Genomic DNA, 16,989 nt, shown 5'->3' with positions numbered 1-16,989 from the left:
ATATGTGGAGTGAGGATTAATATGATCTAACCTCTTAAAATAGTGCCTGGCACATGACAAGTACTTAATAAATGTTAGCTATTATTGTTATTTTCTAAAAGGTTAAAACACCATGAGAAAAAAACCTGGGGGTGGGGGGGGACTAAACCAGAAACTAAAGTAGAATCTAGATAAAAAGAAAAAGAGAACATCCTTTAATAACAGTGCCTATGATAAACTTTAAAACCAATAGTGTTTACTTCTCCTTTTTCATGCCAGCTTATTTCATTCATTCAGCAAATATTTATCAAGTACCTGCTCTGTGCTAGGCACCGGTTGAAACACTGGATACAGAAGTAAACAAAACTTCTTTTGAAATGTTTATGTTTTACATAAGGAAAGATACTCTTTTTTTACAGGAAGACCAGGCCTGTGCAACTTGCCTTATTCTTGCTTGTTCCACTGCTGCCTGTGACAGAGAAGTATCTGCTTGGGCCACTCGGGCTTTCTTCAGGTATATATCACTTTTCTTTTGTTCTTGGCCACTTTTTTTTAATGGTTGCATTGGCTAATGTGGTTGTTTAAGGGTTTGCAAAACAGTTGAGCAACTATATAGGCAAGTTAGTAAAATTTAAATTGGAAAGGTGATAATACTACTGGAAGCAACTAGATTAGCATAATTTACGCATTGTTACTCTTTCTCTGGATTCTCTTCTCCAACTTCTTTTGTCTAGTCTTCTACCTCAGTTATTATCTCATCTATCTTTTCTACTTCCTCAAACACTACCAGTTCTGCTTTATGTGTATCATTTGCATTGAGAGATTGAGTCACTTTAAGAAAACTTGGTATCAAAGAGATATTATTTGGAAAATATTTAGCTAAGAATAAATTTAAAATGCAGTTTTGTTTAAAAGAATTTTTTGAGTAGTCTAACCATAATCTAGTATGAAAATTACAGTACCATATACATATTAAATACATTCTATGCATTGCACTCTTTTTTAGAAATTGCCAGAGTCCCTTATGATTCTTCTTGTTAGCAATTTGAAGTCAACATTTACTAAATAAGTATTTTATTATGTATCTGTGTATATTTCACTGTCAACACAATGCATTTAAAGTCTCTAATTTTTTTTTAATATAAATTTATTTATTTATTTGTTTATTTATTTATGGCTGTGTCGGGTCTTTGTTGCTGCATGCGGGCTTTCTCTAGTTGCGGCGAAAGGGGACTACTCTTCGTTGAGGTGCACAGGCTTCTCATTGCAGTGGATTCTCTTATTGCAGAGCACGGGCTGTAGGCTTGTGGGCTTCAGTAGTTGTGGCGCTCGGGCTCAGTAGTTGTGGCTTGCGGGCTTTAGAGCACAGGCTCAGTAGTTGTGGCACACAGGCTTAGTTGCTCTGCGACGTGTGGGATCTTCCTGGACCAGGGATTGAACCCATGTCCCCTGCATTGGCAGGCAGATTCTTAACCACTGCGCCACCAGGAAAGTCTCTAGTGTTTAAAGCATTTATTTTGAAGCTAAGCAGGACTTGAAACAGTTCTAGCTTTTAAGATGTATAGTTTCACTGAATAAACTCAGCCCTTGTTGTCATAAAAACAGGTATGGTGGTGAAGCACAGATGAGATTTCCAGCCACTCTCCCCACTCCGAGTAATGTTGGTCCCATCCTGGGGTCTCCTGTCTACTCTGGTGAGTATGAAACATTGAAATGAAACAGTCTCTAATAGAGTTGAATTTTAGAAGCTTTGTAGCATATTTTAATGGATAAAAAATTTCATTGTATTTTCTTTACTCCTACTGCATTATTAGGGAATAATTCTATAGATGTCTGACTCTTAGTGTTATGATATATTAATATTGAATCTTTAGTGTATACTGGGAAACAAAATAAGATATAACCAGTAGTATTTACAGAACTCATTTGTTATTTATTCAAAAGGAAAGAGTTGAGTGATTTAATAACAAACTCCCACCTCAGTGTTTTCCAAAGTGGGGATTGTTAGAAAGTTGCCGGGAAATGAGTCCCTAATTCTTGAATACATTATAGGTGGTGCCACTCCTCACTCTTACGCTTAGAAACAGTTTCTGTGTCTAATTTTGATCAGATACAAAAAAACTGGGAGATAATTTTATAAATCTTTATATTCTTCTTTCTTTTTAGTTTCTCCTGTTCCTAGTGGTAGTACATACCTGAATCCATCCTTTTTGGGAACACCATCTCAAGGTACCTCTTTTCTTTGTTTTAGGTTGCTACTACTATACTTTTTGAGGAGCTGACGTTGTGAATTATTATTCTTAATGCTTAGAGTGGGAAAGATTAACTTGTCCTATTCCCCTGAAAATAATGTAGTTTAATAGAAGTGGCATCCAAGCAAGTATTGGCATTTGGCCATGAATGCCTTTACTTAGTGTACCTGGAAAGCCCCCTTTTTGAGTATCAGGACTTAATTACCAGCCCTGAACTGTATAATTAGTCCTGTTTTACTCCTAGCATTAAGGTGCAGTGATTGCAAGCTTGCTTTCCTTTTCATCCTGCATTGCCCACACTTGAAAGCCAACTTGGGAGTTCCTCTCCAAGTCTAAATCTCTCTTCTTATCAAGGAAAACCAAATTAAATAACTATTTATTTCAGTATTTTTGTAATTGTTTTTACCTATGGGTCTAGGGACAACTGACTTGGATTATTGAGGATTCTGAATTTTAAGGTTAAATTTTAAGATTTGTTTTTCTTACGTGTGTACAAGGTGTTCATCCTCCTGCCATGTCAACTCCAGTGTGTGCTGTGGGAAATCCAGCAACTCAGGCCACAAGTATGAGTTGTATGGCTGGGCCAGAGATTGTGTACTCTGGAAAACACAATGGTATTTGCATTTACTTTTCTCGAATCATGGGGTAAGTTTTTCATGGAATAATTAACTATTGCTTACCTTGTTCTATTGTGTATAGTTGAACATTTTTAACTTTAAATTTGGGACATCATTTGTCCCTACTAAATTTTACTTATAGTTTAAGCTCACTTGTCCATTAATAAGATTGTTTTCTGTCATTCAGCTTTTTTATTGGCTAACCATCTATATTTGTTACTGTGTTTTATATATGTATATATATCTTCAAAATATATCTACATATACTAGTATGTAGTGTAACAAACCACCCCGTAACTCAGTGACATGTGTCTGCAAGTCAGTTAGGCAGTTCTGGTCTTGGCTAGGCTCACAATGCATTTGAAATCAGCATTGAGGTTGAAGAGAGTTCTGTCACTCTTGGCTGGACTCTCACATGTTTAGGGTTATGTTTGTGTGTTGGTCTAGAATGGCCTCAGCTGGGACAGCTGGATTGTTCTCCACATAGTCTCTCACCCTCTAGCAGGCTAGTCAGGGATCGTAGACTTGGTGGTGGCAAGGTTCCAGGAGAGAGAGTAGAAACTTGGAGAGCCTCAGGATGCCTAGGCTCAGAATTGCTCTACTCTCACTTCTGCCTGACTTACTTGGCAGGGGGACATCTCCAAGCCTGCCCAGATTCAAAAGGTGGGAAATAGACTCCTCGTTATAAGGGAGGCATCAGAGTCATATTGTAAAGAGGATAGGTGTAGGGAGGGATAAAACATTACAGCCATTTTTCAATCATTCTACCAGATCCACTTAATTATCATGTCTGGTGTGTATTTTTCTTAGATTTGTGATGTATGCTTTCATATGAATCATTTGCTTAAAAATGTGAAACAGTGCAGAACTCACTTTATAAGCTTCCTTGTTTACAATTTATTACCCAGGGTCTTTGATTTTTCTTCAACAGTATTTCATTTTGTGAAATGACTTAGATCTGTCAGGTTTGGAAATTTTCCTGGTTTTTTTGTTCTTTCAGATAACTTAGTAAAATGTTAAACGAAGTCATTGCTACACTTTAAAAACTAAATAAACACATACAAAGGAATTTACTATGTATTATAATTGTTTTTATTCATCTACAGCACAATCATTAAAACATTTTTTGTTCCAGAAACATCTGGGATGCTAGTTTAGTTGTGGAGAGAGTATTCAAGAGTGGCAACAGAGAGATCACTGCAGTAAGTTGTGTTATATAAATAACAGTATTCCATTATCTCTATGGAGCCAGTTTATGTTATTAACGGAGAAGTAGATTGTTTCATACTTCTTGATGTTATAAACAACATGCAATGATTATTCCTTTATATACATGTTTGTGTACTTGTCCAGTAAACTGTTCACCCCCTGAGTTATATCTCAGCTCTGTCACTCACTAATGATGAGTAAATTTCTTAACATTTCAGAGCCTGATATCTCACAGTAAAATGAGAATGTATCTCCCTCATAACATTGTTATGAGGGCTAAATAGAATCAGTCCTAATACTTAATATTGCTCAAAGTTACGATTTAATGTTTTGCTTATATGCCCCCAAACTCCAAGAACCTAGCACTAATTTCCATGTATTGGCGTACTTTCCAGAGTGCTTTAAGAAACACAGAAATTTGTACTATCATAAATTCAGGTATTAAGGGGTTTTTTTAATGTGAAGTATGCATGCAATTTATTTTAAGCTTTTTTTCTTTTTAAAATGGAAAGATACTAAATATCTTTTTAACTCTGATACTCTATTTTAAAGTTCTAAGTTTTAAAGTTTCTCAGAATCAGAATGTATTTACTTAACATAGTATGTGATTTCATTTGTGTGAATTTCGAACAGGCAAAACCAGTCTATATTCTATGATAGAGGTAAGAAAAGTGGTCAGTTACCTAGGAGGTAGAATGACTAATGACTAGCAAAGGGGCAATAGGGAACTTTTTTGGGTGTTGGAAGTACACTATACTGTGATCTGGGTGGTGACTATATAAAGATGTAAAAAGTTATCAAGGTATTCACTTAAGATTTGTGTATTTTACTGTCTGTAAATTATACCTCATTAAAACCAGAGCAGCAGGGCGGGGAGGGATGTGGGTGTCTAGCCCTTTATTCTGGTCACCAAGTATAAATTGATAAAAGAAATAACTACTGTTTATGAAGATAGGGTACCTCAGAATTAAAACTTCACGTTCAATTATGGGTATACAGCATATGTGTTTTTTACAGAAACTTTTTTTTCATTGTTTTTAAATGTTTGAAAATATATCCTTTCTTTCAGATTGAAAGTAGTGTTCCCTCCCAGCTGCTGGAGTCAGTGCTACAAGAACTGAAAGGTTTGCAAGAATTTCTAGACAGAAACTCCCAGTTTACAGGAGGACCATTAGGAAATCCAAAGTAGGAATAAATAAGATTTATTTCCCTTTTTTTTTTCTGAGATTTAATTTACATGTTATAAAATTCATCCTTTTAAAAAGTTTCATGGTTTTTAGTATATTCATAAGGTTAAACTATCATCACCACTGTCTAGTTCCAGAACATTTGCATCACACCAAAAAGAAACCCTATGCCCGTTAGCAGTCACTCTGTGTCTTAATTCAAGCTGAAATAACAAAGATACCATAAACTGACTGGCTTAGACAACAAACATTTATTTTTCATAGTTCTGGAGGCTGGAAGTCTGAGATAGGGTGCCAGCACGGTCAAGTTCTGGTGACGACCTTCTTCGTGGTTTGCAGACGGCTGCTTTCTTTTTGTGTCCTTACATGGCAGAGAGAAAACCAGACAGCCAGTCCTCTGGTTTCTTCTTAGAAGGGTAGTAATCTTATCATGGGTCTCCACCTTCATGAGCTCACCTAAACTTAAGTACCTCCCAAAGGCCATACCTCCAAAAATACCATCGCTTTGGGGATTACTATGAATTTGGTGGGGCACAAACATTCAGTTGGTAACACTGCAAAGTTGTCTTTCCCCTAGTCCCTGGCAAATACTAATCCACTCTCTGTTTCTATGGACCTGCCATATTTTGGATCTTTTATGTAAATGCAGATATATAGTATGTGGCCTTTTGTTTCTGGCTTTTCTCTTAGCATAATATTGTCATGTTCATATATTGTAGTGTATATCAGTACTTGGTTTCATTTTTCAGTTCATCGTTTGATGCACATTTGGCTTGTTTCACCTTTTTTTCTTTTTCTTTTTTTTAATTGATTTTTTGTTTTTTATTGAAGTATAGTTGATTCACAATGTTGTGTTTCAGCTTTTTGGCTATTATGAATAATGCTGATATGCACATTCCTGTAAAAGTTTTTGTGTGGACACATGTTTAGGATGAACAATTTTTGTTGCTGTTGTTATAAAAGTAATATGGACTTGTAAAAAATTCACATCACTCCCCTGATGAATTAATTTGAAGTATGACAATATAAACTTTCAAATCATATGTGAACATACATGACTATATGAATATACACATACGTATATGAATGTATATTCATATATGAATATGCACTTCTTTTTTAATACAATTTTTAAAGCTTATACTCCATTTACAGTTATTAAAAAATAATTGGCTATATTCCTTGTGTTTTACAATACATCCTCATAGCCTGTCTTATACCCAGAAGTTTATACCTCTCACTCCCCTACCCTTATATTGCCCACCCCCCCACCCCCTCCCCACTGGTGGCTACTTGTTTGTTCTCTATATCTGTGAGTCTGCTTCTTTTTTGTTATATCCACCAGCTTGTGTATTTTTTAGATTCCACATATAAGTGATATCATACAGTATTTGTCTTTCTTTGTTTTATTTCACTTAGCATAATGCTCTGCAAGTCCATCCATGTTGCTGCAGATGACTGAGTAGTAGTCCACTGTATGGCTGAGTAGAATTCCACTGTAAAAATAGGATCTAAGTAGGCATACTTTTTGTGAAACATTGTTTACATTCAGTATATTCTTTAGAGCATTCCAAATCAATAGAATAAATTTTGTTTGTATTGGCTACATGTTATTCCATTATATTCAAGCAATTAGTGGTATAACTCTATTCGTAATTAGGTTGTTTCTATTTCTTGATGGTATAAACAGGGTTCAGTGAGTATTCTTTATACATGTTTGTGTACTTGTTCAGTAATATTCAGATGAATTTCTTTAGAAGTAAAATTTGGGGATACAAGAGCTTTTAAAAATGTTGGTATGTAGTATTTGGTTGTCCCCTGTGAAGGTTATACCAATTATTTTTATTTTTAGCCTTCAGAACTCTTTTAAGTGTATCTTAACATGTATATATTGATTTCTAGCCCCTGCCACTTTTTTATTCAGTTTAAGAATCTTTGTCTTTTTAACCCCATCTCATTTTGTTGGGGTTAATTAAATGTTTGACATATTTCTCACCATCCTGAACTTGTGGGCTTTGTTGTGGTTTTGGGTTTGTTTGTTTGTTTTTCTCCCCTTCCGTTTTACTGGATTGATTTTAAAGTTTTATGTATGACTTTTCTTCTTCTGATAGTTTTAAATTCTGAAAAATATACATCTCAGTCATCATTAATAATTGAACAGAATCTGTTATCTTACCGCCTTCCCCTGCCCTCTACCACTGTTCTTCTTCCTACATAGCTGGAATTTTAGTTGGAAGGTGTTTTTTTTCTTTTTCTTTTCCACCATTATATTCTTCTGTTAATAGTTTCTAAGCAATTTATTGAATTTACAATTGTAGCCTCAATTATAACCTTCAATTTTGTAACCTACTACTTTGCTAATTTCTCTTTACTGTTTTTAGTAGTTTTTTTCATTGAGTTTTTTGGATTTTTCAAATATGTCATCCTGTCATCTGCAAATAGAGATAGTTCTACCATTTTCTTTCTAACTCTAGTTGCTTTCTCCTGTCTGCATAGGCTAATATCTCCAACATGGTGTTAAAGAGTGGAGATAATGGTGCACATCCTGCTCTTATTCCTGACTTTAATGGGGAAGTGTATAGTGTTTCCCCACTAAAGACGATGCCTAGATATAGTTTAACATGATAAGAAAATATCCATCCATTTCTATTTTATTGAGTATTTTTATAAAGTGAGTATTGAAGTATGTCAAATGTGTTGTCTACATCTTATAGAGATGATTGTATAATTTTTTTCCTTACCTTTATTAAGAGATTTCCTAATTTCAACCAACCCTCACAACATTAGTCTCACTGAGTATGGGAATTTTTAAATAGCTTTTTGAGATAAAACTTACATACCATAAAATTCACTTGTTTTAAATAGGTTCAGTGATTTAGTAAATATATAGAATTTCTTCAGTCATGACAACAATCCATTTTTAGGCCACATCCGTCTTGCTCATTTGCAGTCACTCCCCATTTCTACCCTTCAGCCCCAAACAATTACTAATGTATTCTATCTCTGTAGATTTACGTATTCTTGATATTTCATATAAATGGAATCATACAGTGTGTGGTCGTCAGAGTCTTAGTATCTTTGCTTTGCTTCTTCAGGTATGTTCCGTGCACATACAGCCTGGGAGGTGAGCCCAGAAGTTGTGTTCATCTTCCTCAGAATTAGGGGATCTCCTCCTCTGGCCTCTTCTTGCTCTGATTTCCCATATATTCCCTACCTCCCAGAGGCCTCTTTTACTGGTCCTCTGGATAGAAAGTCAGTGTTTTCTCCCAGTTTTCACTGTCTTGTCATACAGCTTTGCAGAAGTGGTGGTGCCTTTGGGGCAAAGCATCAAGAGAAATAACTGATTCCCTCCAAACTTTTTGGACCACAGGACCCCCTTTTCTCAGTTCTTCTGCTCCAGTGTTTCTCAACCTTGGCACTGTAGACATTGTAGACTGGATAATTCTTCGTGCTGGGGGCTGTCTTGTGCATTGCAGGATGTTTAGGATTATCCTTGGCCTCTGCCTACTAGATACCAGTAGCTCTCCCCAATTATGACTCAAAATGTCTCCAGACGTTGCTGAATGTTCCTTGGGAGTTTTACTCACCATACTGTTTTGAGACTCAGTTCACCTTTGGACAAAGCCTGAAGATAAAGGAGTGGGGGGGAACCCAGTATACTCACCTCCATATGGATTATCATTCGAGTTTTGACTTCCCCTCATCAATCTGTGTGCTATTAGAGTCCTCAGGTGAGTAGTTGCTTTTTGTATAGTGTCCAGAGTTCCCAGTTGTAGTCAGTGAGAGAGACTGTAGCAGGCTTACTCCATCTTGGCCAGCACCATCAGTTGAGTTTTTTATTTAGTATCATTATGTGAATCTGGTTTCAAACGTATTTAATGTGTTTCAATCCATTGCAGGTTGTTTTTTCAATGGAAAATTATCCCAACCTTTTGCCTCTTCAGACTGCTCTGGAGTCCTTTTTGACAGTATTTGGTAGCATCTTTGCCTTCTAGCATGACAGGACATTTCGGGCTCATTTGGTACAATTCTTGCCCTGGAAATGGATTTGGCCATTTCTCTAGGGAGCCCTGGTTTCTTTTGGTAGGAAAGGGTATTAGAGACTACAGCTAGAGGTATTCATTCCTACTGGTCATGCTGTATGTTGTTTTGTTTTTTATTTTTTTTAATACAACAAAATTATGAGTTTGTATTGTTTTTCAGTTCAGATTTAAGATTAAAGGGAATTTGCTCAGTTTCTTTTATAGTATAGTTGTATTGCTTTTACCCTAAAAATTTTGTTTTCTAACGACATTGACATAATCACTTATGAACTTCATCCAACAGTGTACCTATTATAGCTTCAGTAGTCATACTTTTTATTTTTGCCATGCTCCACGGCTTGCAGGATCTTAGTTCCCCGATCAGGGATCGAACCCGTGCTCCCTGCATGGAGTCTTAACCACTGGACTGCCAGGGAAGTCCCTCTTTTTTATTTTAAATGGAAGTATAGTCCATTTACAGTATTATATTGGTTTCAGGTGTACAGCATTGTGATTCAGTATTTTTACAGATTATACTCCACTGAAAGTTATTACAAGATAATGGCTATAATTCCTTGTGCTATACAGTACATCCTTTTTGCTTATCTATTTTTTACATAGTATTTTGTATCTCTTAATCTCATACCTCTAATTTGCCCTTCCCCTCTTCCCTCTCCCACTTCGTAACCACTAGTTTGTTTTCTATGCCTGTGAGTCTGTTTCTGTTTTGCATATACATTTTTTGTTTAAGTTCATCATTCTTTTCTTTGCATCCCTGAAGTTGCATTAAGAGCTGAAATAATCAGATTCTTCACCAAATGAGCACCAAATGCTTTTTATTAGCTCATTTCTCTCAGTGACCAGTATTTCCTGACAGCAGGTTCTTTGCTTTTCACTTTTGTCCTGAAGTTTTCATATCTGTAAAATGGTATTCTTAATAATACGTACCTTACAGAGTTGTTATATTATGTTAAATCATTGGTGGGGACAGAAAGCAAGTGTTTGATAAATGGAAGCTATTGTTATTATCCATTTACTCTCAGTGAACATTTAAGCATCTGAGAGATTAAAATGCTCCAGGTGTAAATTGTTGAATTGATTTGTCAGTGATTATTTCACTAATCTACAGAGGAAAAGAATATTTACAACATATTCCAGTTCATTATATACAGAATAGGCAAATTTATAGAATCAGAAAGTAGATTAGCTGTTGCTAAGGGTAGGGCGGGGGAAATGAGAATAGACTGCTAATGGAAAGTGAGTAAAAATGTTCTAAAATTAAGTTGTGGTGATAGTTGCACAACCCTATGAATATACTTTCTGGAATTTTTGTTTCAGTACTACTGCCAAAGTGCAGCAGAGGCTGATAGGATTCATGCGCCCTGAAAATGGAAATACCCAGCAAATGCAACAGGAGCTGCAGAGGAAGTTTCATGGTAAATTATTGCTTCTGATCAGTTAAATGTACATGACCCCAGTAAAGAGTCTTATTAGGTGAATAGAAAACAGTGGACATCTCTTAATAAGATCGTTTGTGGTAACAGATATTTTTATTAAAATAATATTAGTGTGATTTGAAAAGTAAGATGATATGGACATCATGTATTTCCGCAACTTTCAGCTCATAAAAGGTTTTCATTTCTTCCACCAGAAAGCATGATACACACTTTTTTTTTTTTTTTAACTTTTTTTGGGGGTGGGGGTGGTGCTGCATCCCGTGGCCTGTGGGATCTTAGTTCCCTGACGAGGGATCAAACCCAGGCCCCCTGCAATGGAAGCGAGGAGTCCTAACCACTGGACCACCAGAGAATTCCCCAATACACACCTTTTTTTAATGAATTTTTTTATTGTGCTAAAATATACATAACATAAAATTTACCGTTTTAACCATTTTTAAGTGTACAGTTCAGTGGCATTCAGTAAGTTAAGTTCACATGATGTACAGTAGCATGGTGATTGCAAATATCACCACTATCCATCTCCAGAACGTTTTCATCTTTCTAGTCTGAAACTCTGTACCCATGAAACAATAACTCCCCGTTTTCCCCTGCCCCCAACCCCTGACAGTCACCTTTTTTTTTTTCCTGTCTTTGAATTTTACTACCCTGTGTACCTCATGTAAGTGGAGTCACGTAGTATTTGTTTTTTTGTGACTGCCTTATTTCACTTAGCATATAATGTCTTCAGAGTTCACATGTGTAGTGGCATGTGTCAGAATTTCCTTCCTTTCTGAGACTGAATAGTACTCCATTGTGTGTATCAACCACATTTTGTTTATCCTTTCATTTGTTGGTGGACACTTAGGTTGCCTTCATCTTTGGGGTATTGTGAATAAACCTGCTATGAACATGGTGTACAAATAGAAATTTGAGTCCCTACTTTTAATTGTTTTATTATATATCCAGAAGTGTAATTGCTGGATTATGTGTAATTCTGTTTTTAATTTTTTGAGGAGCCACCATAACTTTTCCATAGCAACTATACCATTGTATTGGTACCTTTCCACCGGTAGTACACAAAATATTCCAATTCCTCCACATTGTCACCAATCATTTTTCTTTTTCTTTTTTTTTAAAAACATTTCTATCCTAATGTGTGTGAAGTGGTATTTCTTGTAGAGTTAAAAATATGAATCAAATGTTAGGTTGTGTTTTTTTATTCATTATAAAAAGTAACAACTAAGGAAACAGCAAGGGAACTGAAAAGTTCTTATAACCAATAATTATTCCAGATGTGAATTGGCATAGTAATAAAATAGTGTTTAAATTTTGCCTGCCATTCAATTTTTTTTTTAAGTTCTTTTGCCTTCTATTGTTTGAGCCAGTTATTCTGGCTGATAGAACTTTGCTAGTTAAGACTCAGCTATTTACTTTTGTCCCAACGTACTTTCTTTCCTTCCTGCTGGACCTAGTTTTCTGTTCACTATTTTGTAAATTCTTCTTTCAGTACTTCTTTTCAAGTAAGCTTGAAATCCTTACCAAGGATTGCTGACAGTATGCACTGAAATAACCACTTTGGAGAGCAATTTGATCATATATATTAAAAGCTAAAAATGCATATGCATTCAAAGCCAGCAGTTTCACTTCTAGGTATATATTCAGGAACAATCTTTATCAGACATTTTTCCCACAATAAGTAATAATTTTTATATTATGACCCAGATGTTTAAAAGCATATACATACAACAGAATTTTAAGAAATAACTATACCTACTTTATACTCTAATATTTTTTTTCCTTTTTAAGGGGGGAAAAAAAAAATCTGTCATGACTGACTGAATTGATTTCATGATTCGCCAATGCATCTTAATTTGAAAAACAGTCGTAGCAAAACCTGACTGTGTTTTCGAGGAGACCTTTTTTAAGGATATTTATTGCATTATTGTTGTAGTAGCAAAATATTGGAAACAACAGAAGTGTCCTTCATGTGGAAAATGGCCCTAATTGTGGTATACTTACATAATGGAACACTCAGCAATTAAAATAAATGTATTGATACTAGATTTTTATTTATCAGTATGGGTAGCCTGTGAAAATATAACTGGGCAGAAAAAGCAATGGTGTAAATTGTCTAAAAACAGCAACATTTTTACTGTTTATGTATGCATCCACACAGAAGCACTTATATATAGTGAGAAGATAAAACTGAATTCAACAACTCATGAGCATGGTTGCCTATGAGGGGAGGAAGGAGAACAATGAGGATTTCAACCTTAACTATAGTTGTCGTTATTTGAGATAAAGTGTCGTTTTACTTAAAATAAAACAACTTAACCTGTCATTTTTCAAAACTTCATGAGTTATGTTTTGTAATTAGAGGCTCAACTGAGTGAAAAGGTTTCACTTCAGGCAATCCAGCAGTTGGTTCGAAAATCATACCAGGCTCTGGCTTTATGGAAACTTCTTTGTGAACATCAGTTCACTGCCATTGTAGGAGAACTTCAGAAGGTAGGATATTTTTCCCCCTAAGATCGTACTATTAATTCTGTGCTTAGTTTGTTTGCTTTTGAGTGAGCTGTAATCTTTCACTTAGGTTCAGAAGGGGATTATTTTGGGAAGCATTTAGGTTATGATCAAATTAATGTGTTATGAGAAAATTGCACTAAAGCATGATAACTTGAGGGATTCATTGTCAAAACCACAAGTTATTACAGTATATGAGAACTTTGTTGTGATATGTGAATGAACTCTTACTTTACCAAAAATATTTTTCAAACAGTAGATTGTAACCTTTATTTGGGCTACAGATCCCTTCGGGAATCTGATCAAAACTCTTTCTCCCCACCTTCAAAGAATGCATACAGACACATACATAAAATTTTTGCAAGTAATTTCAAGAAGTCCAGTGACCTAAATTAAAATTAAACATTCCTACTTTAAAGAAAAATGTTTGCCACTGTGGAAAATGAATGGTGTTTGCTGTCCTCATTGGAATCCTTTTTAAGGATAAAGGTAATTTGCATTTATCTAAATGTTAGGTCATTTAGGGGGAATGTATTCCTACCTATTAGTTTAATTGGGAGCATTTCTAAACGTACACAAAAGTACAGCAAGTACAACAACTAATCCCCCATACACAATTTATTTGCATTCAACATTTTCACAATTTTACCAACTATGCTTAATCTATCCCTTATTTTCTTTTTCTTTACTGAATTATTTTAAAGTAGATCCCTAACATCATGTCCTTTCATTCCTCTATATTTTAATATGTATTCCTTTGGCCATTTTCTTGAATACCAATGTCATTATCACATTTAGCAATATTGCCACTAATTCTTTTGGGTAACATCTAAAATAATGAAATTTCTGTGTCTTAAAAATATCTTTTTATAGATTGGTTCATTCTAATCAGAATCTAAACAGTTGGTTCACTCATTGAATTTGGTTGTTTTTTCTCTTAAATCTCTCAGTCTAGAGCAATTTCTCTCTCTCTCTCTCTCTCTCTCTCTCTCTCTCTCTCTCTCTCTCTCTTTGGTGGGAGGGGGTTGCTATTGCCTTGTAGGCATCAGGTCATCAATCTTGTAGAATCCCAACATTCTGAGGTTGTCTTTACCTTCCTTGTAGTGAACTTGTTCATCTATTTCCTGAATTTTCTATGAAATGGAAGTCAAGTTTACAGAGGCTTGATAAGTTCAGTTTTTTTTGTTGTTGTTTGTTTGTTTTTTATTTATTTTATTTTTGGCTGCATTGGGTCTTCGTTGCTGCTCCCGGGGTCTCTGTAGTTGCAGCAAGTTAGAGCTACTCTTCATTGCGGTACACGGGCTTCCCATTGTGGTGTCTTCTCTATTGCAGAGCACAGGCTTTAGGTGCATGGGCTTCAGTAGTTGTGGCACACGGGCTCAGTAGTTGTGGCTCATGGGCTCTAGATCACAGGCTCAGCAGTTGTGGCGCACGGGCTTAGTCACTCTGCGGCATGTGGGATCTTCCCAGATCAGGGCTCGAACCCATGCCCCCTGCATTGGCAGGCGGATTCTTAACCACTGCGCCACCAGGGAAGCCCCAGGTCCATTTATTTGAGAAAGAATAGCACATACTTTTTTTCCCTCTTTTAAAAACTCAAGTGAATATGTTTAATTATGAAAGCTATTTCCTTTTCCATGCCAGGTAGAATAATGATTTTTAGTTTTATTGGCTGGTAAGAATAATGTAGGTCAATTTTTAGCCTAGGTATCTTTTTTGTGATCCATCTTCAAAACTTTCCTTCCCTATATGCTCAAGGAATGCAAATTAAATATTAATCCAAAAAATTTGAACATAGATTGTATATTTGCTGAAATTGAGGATAAAGAAATAGCAGTCAGATCACTAAACAGAATGTTACTATAGTATAAATCACCTCAGTACTTTAGAACTCCATTTTAGCAAGCAGATTTGTTTAAATAAGATCAATCTCCAATGTTAGAAGTCCTTGAATAATAGAATTCAAATGTTATTTTGGAAAAATAAATGTAAGCCCAAGATTTTTTAATGTAGCTAATTGATTGTTTTTTCCTGATTATAACTAAAGTCAGGAGGCCTGTCTCGAATTTTGACTCCACCTGGGTTTTGCTTTCCTCATTGATAAAGTGAGAGATTTGGAATAGGCATACTGTGGGTTCTTTTACAATTCTCAATGATTCTATGAAAATCTGTAAAATTTTATTATTTTTTATAGTTTAGTATATTTTATCTCTTGAATTATAGAGTCTATTAATGTTTTGATATTTTAAATTATTAAAGAAATTTCATTCTGTGTGGAAATACATATTTGATACATTTTTCTATATTTTTGATCAGAAGAGGATTTTCTTTTATACTCCTAGGAATTTCAAGAACAGTTGAAAATCACCACCTTTAAAGATCTGGTCATCAGGGACAAGGAACTGACTGGGGCGTTAATTGCTTCTCTAATCAACTGCTACATTAGAGATAATGCTGCTGTTGATGGCATTAGTTTACACTTACAGGACATCTGCCCACTTCTGTATAGCACTGATGATGCAGTTTGTTCTAAGGTATGATGCTTTGTTACTCATTTCAGTGTTTCTTACAGGAGGTTTCATGGTATGATGAAAGCACACTAGAATTGTAATCAGGAACTGTTGTCTTTTGTTTGACATACGACCTTGGGTAGGTCTTTTAACCTTCCATGGCGTCAGGATCCTCTGTGTAAGAAAGACGTTGGAATATATTATTTCTTAAAATCCGTATATAAATTTTTCATAAAGAATCTTTGATAGTATTTCTAGACGGTATTTTAAAAATGGTTAACTATGCCTTTCCTTAAAAATTAAGAAAAAAATCACTAAAACTTTGTCTGTAATAAATTAGAGCTAATTGGGCAATTTTTAATTGATCCTTTCCTACAGGTGAAAAAAATTTAAAAAATCAGTGTTGCTCGGACTGCCTGCTGACCAATAATGTATTGACTAGGCGAGAGATTTACCAGTCAAAAGCTGTCTTGCTTACATATTTGTGAGAGGAATTAAGAATAGCTAGGATTTTTTGGTCAAAAACTTTTCTGCCTAAAATTAAGAAGTAAGTTTGTAGAGTTGTTTTTATCTTTGATGATAATAAACCGGATGTAAATTTAGACGTAGACTAAACAAAACTTGTATTGACAGCATCATCCATGTGCTTGTATCTTTTTAAGTTCTTGTCATCTCTACTTCTAGGCAAATGAGCTTCTCCAGCGTTCCCGACAAGTTCAAAATAAGATTGAAAAGGAAAGAATGTTAAGGGAATCATTAAAGGAGTATCAAAAAATCAGCAATCAAGTGGACCTGTCCAGTGTTTGTGCTCAGTATAGACAAGGTGAGAAACAAAATGTTCTTCATACCTTCTGCTTAACTCAGAGGGAGATCTTCCTTCAGCTTTCAGTAGCCCAAGTGATATGACATAGGGAATTCATTTCTTATGTCTTAGTATTTGATGACTGCACCAGCTTCTACAAAAGCTATAATGCTCTTTTTATATCTTGAAATGTGTAACTTTTTAACATTGGGGTTTCAGTCCTATTCCAGTTAAACTACTACCTGTGTTAGATTGCTTTCTGGGTTACATTTATTTTTCAGATGCTTTAGATTCTTTTGACTAATTTTAAAAATACTACCTGTCTGCTCACTTTAAAATTACTTTAAATCAAATCTAACATAATGTAGTAACTGTTAGTACAGGTACTACTTTGAATCCTAAGATTTTTTTTCCATCAAGGAACTGCAACCCTCCTTTTTGCTATTTTA

The 16,989-nt window shown here is 35.2% G+C and overlaps 1 protein-coding gene across 1 annotated transcript in view; it reads left to right on the top strand.

The window, feature by feature from the left end:
* The window catches only part of NUP155 (nucleoporin 155), a 73,663-nt gene that overhangs the window by 37,257 nt on the left and 19,417 nt on the right, over positions 1–16,989 (top strand). Inside the window, exons 15-24 of the mRNA XM_007192191.3 lie at positions 399–493; positions 1,585–1,673; positions 2,146–2,208; positions 2,729–2,876; positions 3,984–4,050; positions 5,127–5,242; positions 10,605–10,702; positions 13,083–13,213; positions 15,571–15,762; positions 16,423–16,561. Of these exons, the coding sequence (XP_007192253.2) occupies positions 399–493; positions 1,585–1,673; positions 2,146–2,208; positions 2,729–2,876; positions 3,984–4,050; positions 5,127–5,242; positions 10,605–10,702; positions 13,083–13,213; positions 15,571–15,762; positions 16,423–16,561 (1,138 nt within the window). The remainder of the gene's footprint in view (positions 1–398; positions 494–1,584; positions 1,674–2,145; positions 2,209–2,728; positions 2,877–3,983; positions 4,051–5,126; positions 5,243–10,604; positions 10,703–13,082; positions 13,214–15,570; positions 15,763–16,422; positions 16,562–16,989) is intronic.

Source organism: Balaenoptera acutorostrata, chromosome 2 (genome assembly GCF_949987535.1).
Source record: "Balaenoptera acutorostrata chromosome 2, mBalAcu1.1, whole genome shotgun sequence".
Lineage (NCBI taxonomy): Eukaryota > Metazoa > Chordata > Mammalia > Artiodactyla > Balaenopteridae > Balaenoptera > Balaenoptera acutorostrata.
The sequence above is the reverse complement of the archived record's forward strand: the minus strand, read 5'-3'. Positions and strand labels throughout refer to the sequence as shown.